Source organism: Vipera berus, assembly GCF_964194415.1.
Source record: "Vipera berus genome assembly, chromosome: 8".
Taxonomy (NCBI): domain Eukaryota; kingdom Metazoa; phylum Chordata; class Lepidosauria; order Squamata; family Viperidae; genus Vipera; species Vipera berus.
The window spans coordinates 25,696,946-25,713,331 of record NC_138211.1 but is presented as its reverse complement, the minus strand read 5'-3'; the positions used below and the strand labels follow the sequence as shown (position 1 = coordinate 25,713,331).

General features: G+C 46.0%; 1 protein-coding gene across 3 annotated transcripts in view; it reads right to left on the bottom strand.

The window, feature by feature from the left end:
• GFPT1 (glutamine--fructose-6-phosphate transaminase 1) overlaps positions 1 to 16,386 on the bottom strand; it is a 52,930-nt gene that overhangs the window by 10,426 nt on the left and 26,118 nt on the right. For 2 of the 3 annotated variants that reach the window (XM_081333596.1, XM_081333594.1), the window contains exons 9-15: positions 13,646 to 13,699; positions 11,449 to 11,554; positions 9,772 to 9,935; positions 7,713 to 7,808; positions 7,177 to 7,274; positions 6,646 to 6,766; positions 4,144 to 4,301 (exon numbers count right to left, since the gene is read on the bottom strand). In XM_081333596.1, the coding sequence (XP_081189722.1) occupies positions 4,144 to 4,301; positions 6,646 to 6,766; positions 7,177 to 7,274; positions 7,713 to 7,808; positions 9,772 to 9,935; positions 11,449 to 11,554; positions 13,646 to 13,699 (797 nt within the window). The remainder of the gene's footprint in view (positions 1 to 4,143; positions 4,302 to 6,645; positions 6,767 to 7,176; positions 7,275 to 7,712; positions 7,809 to 9,771; positions 9,936 to 11,448; positions 11,555 to 13,645; positions 13,700 to 16,386) is intronic. The other variant, XM_081333595.1, reaches the window with a different exon arrangement.

Genomic DNA, 16,386 nt, shown 5'->3' with positions numbered 1-16,386 from the left:
GAAGGAGGAACTGCCGACTATAGAAGAGTGGACTTTGAAAGTTTCTAACTTGGCGGAAATGGCAAAGATTTCAGCATATTTGAAAGACCATTCGCAACAGAGATATATTTTGGAATGGAGAAGATGGATCGATTATATTCAGAATAAATATGGGACTAAAAAGTTTCATTTAGCATTTGAATAAGTATTAGCTTTATATGATGTATTATTAGTTTTATATGATGTATTATGTTATTTATTATTTATTAGTAATTTAGTTATGTTTAAGGGGAGTTAAAGTGCGATAGAATTTAATGTGTCTTTTTTAGTTAGTTAGCATATTTTAGCTTAAGTTTGTAAAGTTTATACCCTGTATTCAGCTCTGGGAAGTCGGGGGGGGGGGGAGGGTAAGGGAGGGCAAGGGGGAGGGGAGAGGGAGGGAGGGAGTTTATGTCTTTAAAAATGTATCTTAAAACTTTTCAATAAAAAAAAAGCTGGCCGGATGTTTAGGAGGCAGCCCTGAGGAGGCCAAGAGAACTGAATCCAAATTTCTAAAATGGATGCAGCGCAATCTAAACCCCCCCCCTCCCCTCACAAGCTCAGAAAAGCCAGCTTGCCAGCTCCCCTCGTCTCCGACCGCCTCGCCCCCTGGGACTCGCCCAACAGAGGCGGACGTTGCCCTCAAGGAGGAGAGCTGGCATCACTCTAGAATTCTTGGAAAAGATGGGAACCGAAGTCCCCGCCACAGGTAGTCCTCGGCTTATGACCACAGAGACTCAGCCCAAAATTTCCACTGCTAATGAAGGCAGTTGTTAAGTGAGTTTCAACCTTTTCTGCCACAGTTGTTAACCAAATCACTGTCGTTGTTAAGTGAATCGTGTGGTCGTTAAGCAAATCTGGCTTCCCCACAGACTTTGCTTGTCAGAAGCCGGCTGAGAAAGTTACCAGGGGTGATGATCATGTGACCCGGAAGAGCACAGCAGTCATAAATACATGCCAGTTGCTCCATGCCCGAATTTTGATCACATGACCGCTTATATCCCTTCACTTAGTGACGCTTCAAAGGAACAGCGGCACTGAAAAAAGAGACTTATGACCAGTTTTCACACTTACGACCATTGCTGTTGTAAGTGTGAAAAACAGTCATAAGTCTCTTTTTTCAATGCCGCTGTTCCTTTGAACCGTCACTAAGTGAAGGGATGTAAGTCGAGGACTACCTGTTGAAAAATGCACTGTTATAGTGTCCCCTTCACAATTTGCCCTTGGCCTTACATATCCCAGGTCAGTCCGGTGAAATTTGTGTTACTTTTGTCAAGGAAACATCGTTAGGTGTCCTGCTGCAAGGCTTGGCACAGCTGATGTCCCTATTTGCCAACAACAAACAATTCAAATTCTGCTGAGTTAGCTAACTCTTGCCTGCTCTCTTTCAGCAAGGCTTACGTTGTGGGTACTTAAAAGTGCCTCTATTTCCATCGGAAGTACACTGGATGGCCCGATTGATAAAGACTGGACGAAAGTGACTGATGGGCGAGGGACCAAACAAGGACCAAGGACACCCACAGCATTTTCTTAATCCTCTGACAGGAAGGCCCAGGGTCCACCTGTGTGGGTGTGGGTTGTCATGCACACCCTGAGTTTGGCTTATACTGAATTTGACTTGTGGACTTCAACTCCCAGAATTCCTGAGCCAGCATGGCTCAGGATTTCTGGGAGTTTGAAGTCCACAAATCACAAAAGGGGCATACTTCCCCACCTCTAATCTATACAGGGAGTCCTCAACTTAGAAGAGTTCATTTAGTGACCATTCACTGGAAAAAAGGGGCACTGGAAAAAAGTGACTATTTTTCACACTTCCGTTATGGTCTCCCCACGGTCACATGATCAAAATTCGGACACTTGGTAACTGACTCATATTTATGACGGCTGCAGTGACTCAGGGTCAGCAATCCCCTTTGGAGACCTTCCCACAAGCAAAGTCATTGGAGAAGCCAGATTCACCTAACAATCACATCACTAACTTAACAACTGCAGTGATTCACTTAACAACCCTGGCTGGGAAGATCGTAAAATGGAGCAAAATTCACTTAACAACTGTCTCGCGTCACAACAGAAATTTTGTGCTCACTTGAGGCCATAAATCGTAGACTAGGATATTGTCAGCTTTTCTAAGAATTGTTTGGGTTAACTTCCATTTCTTATCTCGAGTGGTGACTCCATTCTTCAGAAATGCAAGCTCAACTGGGAAAATAATTCAATGAACCACATCTGGCCGTTCTGGGCACCAGCCAACAGGATTTGGCATGCTGGCCGCCCAAAGCTGCCACCGAGCCCAGAGCGCTCCAAAATGCCCTCAAGACAATAACCATTCCCAGAGAAGGCTGAGGAGAGAAGGCTGGACGTGGCTTGACCAGGCCTGGATCACGGCCCCCTCCAGGCTTCAAGCTAATCAGGACTGAATTGGCCTTGCTCAACCCCTCAGAGATCAGGCAAGGCACAAACTGAGGAAAGCGCATTCTCGTCCCGATAATGAGAGGTCAGGAAAACGTTCAGCCCTCTGGCTGCTCTTTTGCTTCGTTCAACTGCTTTAGTCTGCTTGGGTTCCGGATGTCCTCCATCCTTTGCTGAAGCCCCTTCTTTGGGGCTCTGGGTGGGGCACCGCTGCCAGGGGAGCCGTTCTGCTGGAGAATCCGTGGGGAGTGGAGAGCCGACGGGCCCCTCTCCTCGGGGCAAGGCAGCTGCCCCCAACCTTCTCCCTCTTTTTCAAGAACCCAGAGATCAATCTATCTCCACCAAATTCCCATCCCCGCAGGACAAATGTATAGTAATCCAAAATAGATTCAGCCTAATTTTTTAAAAAATCCTCATTAAAAAAACAGCCCCAAACTCGGCCAAGGGGCCCATTGCAGTCTCCACTCCTTTCCAAGCCCTCTTTCTTCTCCGTCTCCTCTGGTTTTCAGACATGCCCTCCCATCACCCGGGGTGGGGTGGGGTGGGGGGTACAATTCCTCCCACCCACCGCACCAACCCATCACACCCCGGCTCCACATTTTTCCCCTTCCCATTTGCAGCAGAGAGGCAAGCCTCACCTGAACTGCCTCTCAAGCCAGCCAACCTCAGCGGGGTTTCCTCCTTGCCATTCCCAAAGAATCGGCGGGAGTCTTGGAGACAGGAAGGCCCACGCAGAGGCTGCAGCTGGGCCATCTCTGGAAGGAGGACCAAGGCCGGCCAAAGGCACAGACAGGGGCCTCCTGGTCCCTCTGACCCAAGAGGAATAAGGGAGTACAGATAGTCCTCAACTTACAACCACAACGGAGTCCAAAATTTCTGTTGCTAGGTGAGACGTTTGTTAAGTGAGATTTGTCCCATTTTCTTGCTACAGTTGTTAAGTGAATCACTGCAGTTGTTAAGTTAGTAACATTGTTAAGTTGTTAAGTGAATTGGGCTTCCCCATGGACTTGGCTGGTCAGGTTAAAAAGACGATCACAGAACGCTGCAACCATCGTGAATATGAGACAGCTGCCAAACCTCTTAATTTTGATCCTGTGACCATGGGGATGCTGCAATGGATGTACATGTAAAAAACAGTCGATCCTTTCAGTGCCGTTGTAACTTTGAACAATCACTAGATGAACTGTTGTAAGTCAAGGGTTACCTGTAACCGAGCTGGAAGGGACCTTGGAGGTCTTCTAGTCCAACCCCCTGCTCAAACAGAAGACCCTACCATTCCAGACAAATGACTGTCCACTCTCATCCTAAAAGCCTCCCGTGATGGAGCACCCAGAACTCCAGGAGGGAAGCCGTTCCACTGGTTAACTCTTCTCACTGTCAAGAGCTTTCTCCTGAGTTCTGGGTTGGGTCCCTCATTGAGGATGGAACAGAGCTTCAGTTCAGAGGAAAAGACAGCTTTACATTTTGGTTCAGCCACAAACTAACTTTATGAGTTACTGTTCTCACCTGTCCTGCCTTTTCTGACTACACATAAAACAGAGGCCCTTTCAGAATGCAGGTGGAGAATAATTAATTCTTGGGACCCCACTCCTGTCCTTAAGGGAAGCAGAAGGGGGCAGGCGTCGTCAGCGTGGGTACCGAGCGTAAGGCCCATTAAGATGGTGCACCTTGTGCAAACCTGCTTGTCTGAGCTCACTTTAGGCATAGGATCCTCACCTTTGTACTGGCCACCCCAATCTCTGGCCCAGCGTTGATATGCACCCCGCAGTCCGTCTCCCGTGAAATGGAGCTCCCAACGGTGTTGGTGATGCCCACCGTGAGGGCTCCCCTCTCCTTGCAGTACCGAAGGGCCATCAATGTGTCGGCCGTCTCCCCTGACAAGAGAGATGGACGTAGTCAATCAAGAAGGTGCTCCCACCAAGTGCTGAAGATCTATCAGTGCAGAGGCCTTATTCCTACATTCATTATGAACAGGGGACACACCTCAGACACAGCCCAATTAAGCTCTGCATCGGCTCTCCAAAGCAACAGGTTCTCACCCGGTGAATAAACCTGGACTCATCTCCTTTCCTTCAGCATTTGAGAAGAAATGCCCAAGGAAGGGGCCTCTGGCATGTTCTGCTCGGGGCTCTCCACATTACAGGGCATTACAAGGCAAGCGTCCCAGGAAAGAGAATGGAGGCTGCATCTACCAGAATGCTGTTTTCACCAAAAAGGTATTCTGTTTGCCGATTCTTAAGATTACTGATCACCGTAATCTAAGAATCAGCAAAAATACTCAGCTGGTCCCCCAGTTACTACCATAATTGGGCCCACAATTATAGATATAAGTAGTAACAGTCATAAAGAGGATCACCATATTACTGGACCCAATTTTATCCATCTTTTTTGTAGTAACCATTAAGAAAAATAAGTGAGGTCATAAAGCAAATGGCCATGACCATAAAAGTGACTGAGCGGGATTTGACAGAAATTGGAAGTAAACACCAGTTCCTGGGAAAAATATAAATCACAGTCATGTGACTGTGGGGTGCTGCAAATGGCTGTACATGCAGGCCAGTTGCGGGGTTCCCAAAATGAGGCCTTATGACGTATTCATAAATGGTTGTAAGCAGTGGTGGGATTCAGCTGGTTCGCACCAGCTCAGCAGAACCGATACCTAATTTTTTGCTGAGTTGGCAAACCAGTTATGACCTTCCCATCTCCGTTTTTTTCATGTTTTTTTCCATCTGATGCTGAGGTTTTCTCTCCCTGTTCCTCCCTTCAGCCGTTCGGGTCTTGCCAACTCTCACGCCTCTCCGGGTGATGGAGGAGGGTCTCCAAGGCACCAACGGAAGCTGACATCCTGTTCCATGCCCAAGGGAGACCTCCTCCAGCACCCATGTGCTGCATGGCGGCAGCCAACGGAGGCAGGCAGCAGAAGGCTCTGCTTGCTGATAAACCTGACTAACCGTTACGTTTCATTTTCTCTCCCTGTTATTATTTTCTCTTCTCCGGGTGGATCTCTTTTTTTTAAGGGGAGGGGCAGAATGTAAGACCCTCAATGTATTTCTTCCTTATGCTTTCATTTTTGGGTTCTGCCATTCTATTGGGGGTGGGGAAACGCTTGCGCTGGTAAGAGGGGAAATAACCTATGGGTCTTCTGCAATGTATTGCTTTTGGGTTGTTCTATCCTCTTTGAAGTACTTTGCTCGGGGGTGTGAAAGGAATGTGCCTCTGGCCATCTGCCTTATCTCAAGTCAGATGGGAAGAAGCTGCGGAGTGACCTGATAGCCTTGGTTCTTTTCCACAACAATTTAACACCTGTGGATCGGCTCAATTCAAACCCTCCGGTTGAACATTTGGGGTGGGGTCTGAAAGGGCTCTTTTAATGTAACGTTTTGTGCGGGAAATCCTCAGATCCTGCCTTACTCTCCTGTTATCAATACCTTCCAATAAAGGTTCCTGTTGAGACTATGCAAGTTTCAAGAGTTCTGCTTTCATGGGAGATTTAACTGAGGCAGGTCCTTACATCTCCCTTGGGCTTCTCCCACTTTCTCCTTCTTATTCCTCCTCCTTTGAACAGCCCTTCGCTCCCATTGCTGCTTTTTCAGTCCCAGATCTCAATTTGTCCAGAGCTTATGCGGAGGGTCTTTGGAAACAAAGCCCTGCAGCGATCGGGTAGGATGGACACCATTCCCTTCGCTTTTGGACCGATTCTGAAATGGGTTTGGTTTTTTTTTGAGAACGGGAAGAATCCGCATTCTGCATCAAGTAAAGTTTAAAGAAAGTTAAACAATATGGCAGCGAAAATCCAGCATGGGGGGAAAAATCCCATTGTTTTGAGACGCCAGACTAGCGTGCATTCACCTGCCTTGCAATGCTGCTTCTCATCTTGAGGAACTTTACCCTCTTCAGATGTTCTTGATTCCCTCAGCCCTGGACCACACGGCTAAGAGAACGCACTAGTTATGACCTGCCGTTATTGGAGAGCCGAATATATTCATACAATTCTTCTACCTTGAACAAAAAATATACTTTGCTCCCTTGGAGTGAAGTGCTAATAGAGACTTTAGCCACCGTAAAGTTGGATGTATGCAGGTATCCAACTTTATGGAGGTGAACATTGGATAAATGCACTATCTTAAAAAAAATGAACAACAATCTACAAGATAGGCATGTTGCTAAAGCCCTGGGTGAACCCTGCATTCTTCTCTCAGCTTCCCTTGGATGTCCCACCTGACTGGCTAATGAAAAAGCAGACATCGTCGCGGAAGACGGGAGTATTCCTGTCCAAGAAGTCACTGGCCAGCTCCACCATGACAGGCAGTTCGGTCAGTTCTTCCAGCACTTGGCGAGTCTAGGGGAGCAAGCGGGGGAGGAGGACAGGGAGGGGAAGAAAGAAGCAGAACATAAGATTAAACTAAAGCATCACTCAGAAGTGCATACTTTTGTGCATATTATTTATTCCACCCACAGGCTGGTAAATGAACAATCTCACAGAATTTCTTCCTGTTTCAATAGTTCCAGGGGTCCAACTGTTCAAAGCCTTGGAATGAGGTGCTTGGCACTAACAAAACACCAGTGAAACACATAAAAAGAACACAAGGCTTCGACTACATGGTTGTGGGTGTCATTTTGATTTTTTGGACCACCTGCCTACCGTCAAAAAAAACCTGGAGTCTCAATAGCATGACTGACATTTTCCTGGTGCACGGCATTGCTAATAGTTCAAAAACTTTGAAATGCTACTTGAGTTCAGCTACTCACAGCAACGCCTGCATGGTAGCTTGTCCCACAAGCAATGAGGATCAGACGCCGGCATCGCTGAATCTCCTTGATGTGGTCTTTCAGGCCCCCAAGATTCACTGTGATAAATAACAACGCAGAGGCTTGAGGAAAATGGCCCAGAGAAAAGCAGAACGGCTTCAGTGCAAAGGATCCCGCAGGATTTCCTTTGCGATTCTTACAAAAGTTTCCACCCCTCACCCCAAAGAGAATTGGTCAGTAACAAGGCCTGTCAAAGCAACCTCCAGAGATAAACAGTTAGCACAATAGCCAGAGGTATTGATCACGGGGCGAGTTGGCCCACAGCAATTTAATTGGTCGAGATCCACCACAGTGGAAGAAAAGAACTTGCTCACAAGCAGAGAAGCAGTTATCATCATTTTCCAGTGTTAGAAGAACATCTGCAGATCTTCTCTGTGAATGAAATCTATCTTAAACCACTTGAACCATTTTTGGAAAGACAGAGTTTTGTGTAAAAATCTGATTTTCTGAGCAGAAGACAATTCGGAAGCTTTTACCTGTGTAGTCATCAAAGTTAACTCTTCCCCTCATGGTGTTCACGACGGATTCTGGTTGCTCAAATATTTCCTTTTGCATGAATGAACTGAAGTTACCTGGAAAGAACAAAAGGAAGTTCATTAAATAGAGGCAACAATGTCATTCTCATTTTCAAATGCAAGCCACCCTCGGTCCATAACACAACAGAAAAACCCATTTTGCTATTCTGAAAGTGCAAAATTAACATGTTCGTCATATAAATGCACATGCATAATATGCTTTAATGCAAATGCACGCATGTTATGCCTGGGTTTATAATTCAGTTAATATTTTAAAACTGAATTTAGACTATTTAAAAGGTAAATGTAAAGATTCCCCCGCACATGCATGCTAGTCGTTTCCAACTCTAGGGGCCGGTGCTCATCTCCGTTTCAAAGACGAAGAGCCTGCGTTTGTCCGAGGACGTCTCCGTGGTCATGTGGCCGGCATGACTAGACGCCACAGGCGCACGGAACGCTGTTACCTTCCCACCGTAGTGGTCCCTATTTTTCTACTTGCATTTTTACGTGCTTTCGAACTGCTAGGTTGGCAGAAGCTGGGATGAGTAACAGGCGCTCACTCTGTTACGCGGCACTCGGGATTCGACCCGCCAAACTGCCGACCATCTGATAGACAAGCTCAGCATCCTAACCCACTGAGCCACCGCATCCCTTATTCAGACTATTTACTATCACCCAAAACATAGTTTAAATTTTGGAATAAATCTGAAACTTGGCTATGTGGACTGGAAGGTGAGAGAGGTGCAGCTTCAATACATCTGGACAGTAAAACATTTTGATATTTTTGACCGATATTACCTGAACTCTAAACTCTATTTCAAAAAGTGACCTTTGCAGTAGTTCATAACATTCAGCCGTGTGAATCAAGGCTGGCAAAGAAGATGCCGGTTTCCTGTTAGTAGAAATAAACTAAAACCAGCACCTTGGGTACAGATATGATTGACAAAAAATTAAGAATTTGCCTTTCACTCTACTCCCCAAGGCGTTTTAGATATAAAGACATATTACTGGAGTACGTTACATTTTATTAAATGGTAGAAGTGCGAGACTCAATTTTTTAAACTGATTAATGTCATTGGAAGTGCAAGGAGGAAACAAATTTTGGTGATGCTTTGATCCAGAATAAAGCTGCAATCCAACACACATTTATCTGGAAGTTAAACAGCATTCTACTCATTAGGACTCCTCAGTAAATGTGTAAAAATGGCTCTTTCGTTATTTTTATTTAAAAATCTGCACACTGCCTTTCAATCTTTTCCCAAGGGAGATAACTGCCACTGAACAGCAATGACGAACAGCAGAAATAAGATTAAGGAATTAAATCTTAGGATACAAAGAGGGAAGTAAAATGAAAAGTTCTGGAAGAGCTGAAAGTTGTTCTTGATGCTGGATTCAACAAAGTGCAAAGACAGCATCTAAAAAAATCGTACCATGAACCATCAGGATGTAGAAACGATTGTTTATGGCTTCTGTTGTGTGAATTCAGTTAATGGGACTTATTTAGCAAGTCATGGTTAAATTAACTATGGGGCCTTTCAAAACTAAATGGTTAAATTAAACCAAGATTGGTTAAATCACACTAGGATTTATTTAAAGACCAAAGGGTCAATTCCACTAATGTGAGTAGATCCCAAGTTCAGTTTATTGGTGGTGCTGACATGTTTAAAAACAGAAGGAGTCTACCAACCAGCCAGTGAAGATGGCAAAGGACAACTGAAATTTCTCAACTCCTCTTCTGGCTCAGTCCTCTTGGAGAGGACGACCCACGATTTGACAATTAGAAGAGTTCATGGAAGGATCTGAATTCCAGCTGAACAGTTATGGAAAACTCACCTTGAATAGGTCTACATACCAGGGCCAAATGGGTCCTATCTGAGAGCACCTGAAGGAACCTTTTAAGGATCTAGCCAACAGGTCACCGTAGAGCAAGAAGGTAGCTTTACACAGGAAGGAACTGTGAACACATCAGAAGCAGCCTGGCAAAGAAAACATTTGGGAAGAGCAAGCCCTCAATCCATACCCTTCATGATCTGCTGCAGCTCCATCTGCAAGGTTTGAACTGCCCGGCTAGGGTGGTCTCCAGCAATTCGCTTGATCCGGTGTATGGAGAGGCGGCCCTCCACTACAGCTGCCACGTCATCATCTTCTAGAAAAATCACCCTGTTGGTGTGTTCGATCACAGCGCTGTGAGAGAATGGTTGAGAATGGATTAACAACTCTTGAAGGAACCCACAAACCAGTTTAGAATGGGACGCAGATGAGAAAAAAAAATTATTTTTTTAAAAAAAGATGCTAAAACCAAGTGAGATCTAGAGAATTTATACCATTATTTGTGCTCCTTATATCAACCATGCCTACCAAAGTGATACTCAAATGCTTAACTTAAAATTCACGTGAAAGAAAAGTAGGGTGAATTATGAAGGAGAACCATTAATGATAAGTCTTCAATGTTCAGGTAAACTTTGTTATTTCACCAAAAGGAACTTTCCAGCTTCATTTCCTACTTCTTCTGTCTCTCCTCTAAGGCAGAGTTCCCCAACCTTTCCGGCTTTGCAGACCGGCAAGGTATGGGGGAAGAGTTCCACACTCACAGCTCCATTTGTGTGAACAGCAGGCACTCTTGAATATGCACAAAGCTCCAGTTGTGTGGAGCTGCACGCCTGCTACTTGCAGGGCCTGGTCCTTGACAGGCCTTGGCCCAGTACTGGGCCACAACCTGGGGGCTGGGGACCCCAGTATTAGGGAATTATCTGCCAGACTCTTCCAAATGAGTTATGTTACTGCTCAGAGTGGTTTTATGATGGGAGGCCATACAAATCTTATGAATGAAGGAATTTAGCCATGAAATGAGCTATTATCTGCAGCGCATTTTTCTCTCTCCAAAATATGCTAAAATAAGAAAGAAAGGCCTTTGTGGGATATCCAGTTTCCACGCCTGACCCCAGATCAAACGATGCTGCTAACGTCTAGCCAATTTGTTGTCAAACAATACTGGCCGTGTCCTGGGGGGAAATCAGAGGGGGTGGTCTCCTTCCCTCTTTCCCGCCCCAAATGGAAAAGCAGGAGCAAATCAGCTCCTTCCCTTCCTAGAAGTGGATCATGCTCCGGCACTAGAGGAAGAGGGGACCGGGTTACAGCCCCCAAGTTGGAAAGTTGCACCACAAACTTCCACTACAGATAGTCCTCGACTTACAACCATTTAGTGACCTTTAGAAGTTACAACAGCACTGGAAAAACCTGACTTGTGGCCATTTTTCACACTTACATCCATTATGGTCACCCCACAGCCACCTGATCAAAATTCAGCTCATTGACAACTGGCAGGGACTTATGACGGTCGCAGCGTCCCTTTGGGGTCACGTGTCCCCTTTTGTAACCTTCTGACAAGCAAAGTCCATGAGGAAGCCAGATTCACTTAACAACGGTGTTAATAACTTAATTGCAGTGATTGGCTTAACAACTGTGGCAAGGAAGGTCATAAAATAGGGCAAAATTCACTTTAACAACTCCCTTGCTTAGAAACGGAAATGTTGGGCTCAATTATGGTCATAGGTCAAGGATCTCCTGTGCTGGCAAAGACTAAAAGATCTCTTTAATGGCTGACGATGTAGCCTCCCTCCAGGAAGGGAGGGTCCAGGCTGCCGGCCCCTCCCTCCTTTGGGAACCCTCTCCGGCACCCTCCGCACGCGCCACAGACCTGGCATCCGAGGCAAAGTAGTACTCCACGGCCTTCTCCTCCACGGGAAAGAGGCAGGTGGTGCTGTCCATGCGAGAGAGGCTGCAGGTGCCCTTCTTGTCTTTGCCTGCAACACCAGAGACCGTCATCAGACATCGGGGGCAGCCCCAAAGCGCCCCGTGCGTGAACCCCCGTGGTGGCCGTGGAGCTCTTCTCACCCAACTGCAGTTCCAATGTGAAGCTTCTTCCCCTTCTCAGCCCCCCCCCCCCCGGGTCAGGAAGGCTTCCCCAACAAGAAGAGCCTCCTTAAGATGTCAGAAGAACGAGGGGACTCTGTAATGTCCGCCCTGCCTCAACTAGGAAGTGCCCCAGGGAGGGATGAAGGGGGGGGAGGGGAGTGTCAAAAAAAGTCAATGCGGAGGCTGCAATGGCACCATCAAAGCCCGCTTGATCACCCAGTGAGAAAGGCCATTCTGACTTTTCCAAAACCCTCCCCGCTCCCCCATGGGACAATCACATCGAAAGGATCGCTCAGTTGGTTGTGACACCACAGTCTATCTTAATCAAAGTCAAGTTGACAGGCCAAGTTCAAATAAAAGAGTTTTTACAGGGGACATTTTTTTAAAAAAAGCAAAGGCCAGTTATTCTTGTCAGCAAAAAAACAACAGCAGATCCTTTGGAGCCCCCAAACTGGAATTTTGTTCAGGGAAGAGTCATAAAGTCCCACGTCTGATGGGAATTGCCCATGAATGCCAATTGCTAGAGTGTTTCTACTGAGATTCTCCATCATCCAGGTCATGGTTGTCCCAAAGATGCTTGTTTTCAAAAGGCAACTGACCTTTCTTGGTTTATTTCTTTGAAAATGTTTTTCTTCTCATACAAGAAGCTTCTTCAATTCTTGGAAAAAGCACCTTTGGGATTGCTAGAGGATGGACAGAATGGATAGTTCGTGCTAAGAGGGACAGAAATAAAAAAAAAGCCACACACCCAGAGAAAGAGAATATATCAAAAGTCAGGCCTCTGGGCCAATCCCAACAGGCTTTTTTATTTTCCCCAGAGTGAACGTTGCAGTACTTGGGAGTGTTCAAATGAGCAAGCGCTTAGGAGAAGATGGCAAGCATATTCAGACATTTAATGTGATTTGTGTAAACCCCTGTCTGGAGGGTCTGTCTTTTAGGATGCAAGTGGCTTGCTCTCAGATCGCCTGACGTTCTTGGGGAGGGGACAGGAGAGCAGGGGAGGGGGTAAAATATTCATTTTGACAGTAGCTATTCTTCCTAATAGCGACAGTTGAAGATTTTTCCACTTTTCCAAGTCCAATTTTATTTGTTTCAACAATCTTTCACAGTTATCTTCTTTTAATGTTATACATCTTGCTGTTAGGTAAATTCTTAGATACTTAACGTTTTTGATTATTTGTAAGTTTGTCTTTTTTTTTGTAAGTTGAGTTTTCTGTTTGTCTGTTTATTTATTTATTTTATTTATTTATTTTAATTCCATTTATATCCCGCCCTTCTCCGAAGACTCAGGGCGGCTTACAAACTTAGCAGTTTGTAATTTTTTTGTTAATACTTTAGCCTTTAGTCTTTTCTCTATTTATTTTCAAAGCCAATTAATTTTTTTAAAGTCAGAGCTGCTGCTGTTCCTTAAAGACAGAATACCTTTGTCCTTCACCTCAATGAATTTCCACCAAAACTGCTTTTCCTTTTCCATTTTGATCACGATTAGCCAGCCGACAGTTACAAAGAGCATCAAGTGTATTAATGCAACCTGGAGGACAGCATGAAATCTGTGCCGAAAGCGGCTTTCTAAGCCAGGTGGTCAGTGCCAGAGGCAGATCCAGCACCCTCCCACCAGTAAGAAAGATCAGGAGACAGGAGTGAAGGGAGAGCAAGGCAAAGGAGGACCAGAAGTGAATTTGGGAAGTGGGAAAACCCCATCACAAGAATGGCATGCAAATCTCCCCCACACACGAAACCTCTTTAAGGGGGTTCCTCCTGCTTTCCAGCAAACATGCAAGGTGAAAATGGGCACCCCTGTTCCTTGGCCCTTGGAAGCGACGCTCGCTGTCCCCAAAGAGGCGGAAACCGAATATGCAGGGCCTGTTCCCTGTCTCAAGTGGAAAGCAGTAAACCACTAAATAAAAAGGTTGTACGTGTTTTGATTTATTCCCTGAAAGACAACAGGACTGGTAAATTAAAAGTCTGGTCTGTAGCACCTTCTTCCATCTTTTTGGATACGCCATCGAATGAATGATCTACAGACTGCGTGGCTGCAAGGGTAACACGAAAAGCAACTTCAGAAACTCATCAAGAGCAACAGGAATCTCAGCGAGGTCAATTTAGCATCCAAACCCAGAGCAGCTTCCTCGGCCGGGTGTCCTCGAGACTGCAACTGCTAGGAACACACTGGCCCATAACGGTGGGGTCCCCACCCAATGCGCGAGGGGGTTTTAAGTTAGGAAATCAAACAGAAAACGCCGTAAGTGGTGATGGATGGAATTAGTACAAACTAAAGGTAAAGTAAAGGTAAAGGTTCCCCCGCACATGCGTGCTAGTCGTTTCCAACTCTAGGGGCCGGTGCTCATCTCCGTTTTAAAGCCAAAGAGCCAGTGCTTGTCCGAGGACGTCTCCGTGGTCATGTGGCCGGCATGACTAGACGCCAAAGGCGCACGGAACGCTGTTACCCTCCCACCGGAGTGGTCCCTATTTTTCTACTTGCATTTTTTTATGTGCTTTCGAACTGCTAGGTTGGCAGAAGCTAGGACAAGTAACAGGCGCTCACTCTGCTACGCGGCACTCGGGATTCGACCCGCCAAACTGCCGACCTTCTGATCGACAAGCTCAGCGTCCTAACCCACTGAGCCACCGCGTCCCTTAGTACAAACTACTCCAGGCCAAAAAATGTCAAACTCTCTTCATACACAGATGCAAATGTCTCTGCTGATTGAAAAATGAAAAACAAAATACTGTATTTTACAAACAAAGCAATATTTTTGCCATATTCATTTCAGCCACTGATCTGGCAGCATTTTTCATTAGTGAAAATACGAACACAGGTAGTCCTCAACTTGCAACAATTCATTTAGTGACCGTTCAGGTTATAATGTCGCAGAAAAAAGTAACATATACCCATTTTTCACACTTACAACCACTGGAGCAACCCCATAGTCACGCAATCAAAATTTGAACATTTGGCAACTGGCATGTATTGGTGTCCCAGGGGTGTGTGTGTGTGTGTGTGTGTGTGTGTGTGTGTTGTGATCTCCTTTTGCAACCTTTTGACAAGCAAAGTCAATGGGGAAGCCAGAATAACTCAGCAACTGTGTTACTATCTGAACAATTGCAGTGATTCACTTAACAACTGTGGCAAGAAAGGTCGTAAAATGAAACAAAACTCACTCAACAATTGTCTTGCATAGTAATGGAAATTGTGGGCCGAGGTTTAGGCTTTTCTTCGGGGGCCTTCAGCCCTTCAAGGCAGACTTCACGGATGATCTTGACTGAAAGAGTCTACACTAAGCGAATCTTTGCACGCCAATAGTATTTTCCCTTTAATACTCAAGAGGAGAATGAAATCAGAGCTAGTCTGAATTTCTTTCTAAAGTTTTCTGCCTCTCTTGGGTTTTGCTAACTGCCATCCCATAGTTTCTGGCAGGTGATTCGCACGGCTCTCTCTCTCCCAGGTCTCCAACTCATGGCTCAACTAGTCGTCTTCTGCCGCCTGAAACGGAGTGTAAAGGACCTGTGACCCACATCTGGCCAGGGTTCCTGCACAGGGAAGCCACGCTACTCCTTGCTCCCTGGGATGTAACCAGGGCGGCAAGAGAAGACTGGACAGATGGACTGAGGTGGACAACTGGGGGGCAGGGAGTGGTGGTTTTGTAGTAAGAGAGGGTTGCTTTCCCAACAGCCAGGAAAGCAGAGTAACTCAATCAACCCACTCACAGCAGGAGAGTCAGCAGCCGTCCGCTCTGGCCAGGCACCCTAGAGCCCCACTTTGGTGAAACTGGACTTTGCACGGAAGGGAGTGTCCTAGCTTGGACAAGGGGGGAGGGGGGCGGGAGAGACACAACTGCTTCTCCTCCATCTAAGAGAGGATTTGTAGCTCCCGGCGAGAACAGAAGGCTGCTCTCCTCTATGGAGACTCTCAAGCATCCTTGTCTCAAAGGTGCTTTTCGAAAGGCAACTGGTCATTGATTTTTTTTCTTTGGAAATGTTTCGCTTCTCATCCAAGAAGCTTCTTCAGTTCTAGAGAAGGCTGCTCTCCACTTCCAAAAGTCGCTCTTCTGTTGTGGGTGGGGGACTTTCTTCGGATGTGGACATCCAAACCCCGAAGACCCTGATGAGAACATTTGGGCAAGAATACAAGAAAGGGAAAATAACAAAATTCTGATCCAAAGCAGAGCTGGGCCATTTGGTGTCCAGATGCAATTCTTGGTTGTCACCTTTAAAGCCCTACTTGGTTTAGGACCTGGACGTCTGCAGGTGGCATCTGCCTGGCTGATCAGTCCCCTCAGCACCCCCCTCCCCAAATTGTTATCAGGAGCCACTTAACAAGTCTGAAAGAAAAATGATGAGGGACGATTGAAGACTGGCTATGTTTGGCCCAGAAAGCAGAAGACACCTGAGACACCCAACAGCTCCCTTCGAACACCTGAAGGGCCATCGTGCAGAAAACGATGGACTTCCTTAGCTTCATTCCAGACACAAGTCTGAGAAGCAGATTTCTAGTCAGGTTTTAACAGGAAAAATTAGTTAATGGTAGGAGCTGAAGAACCACAGACTAACACTTGGTCGAGCAGCCATGAAGGCCTTGGAAAAGATATTAAAATGCCATGTGGTGTCTATACGATACAGATCAGAATTGTGGAATCAGAGTACTCCCCAAGATGCTCTTTGGGAGCAAACGTTGGTCTTTAAAAAAGCAGGATAGGAAGAGTATTGACACCTTAGAACA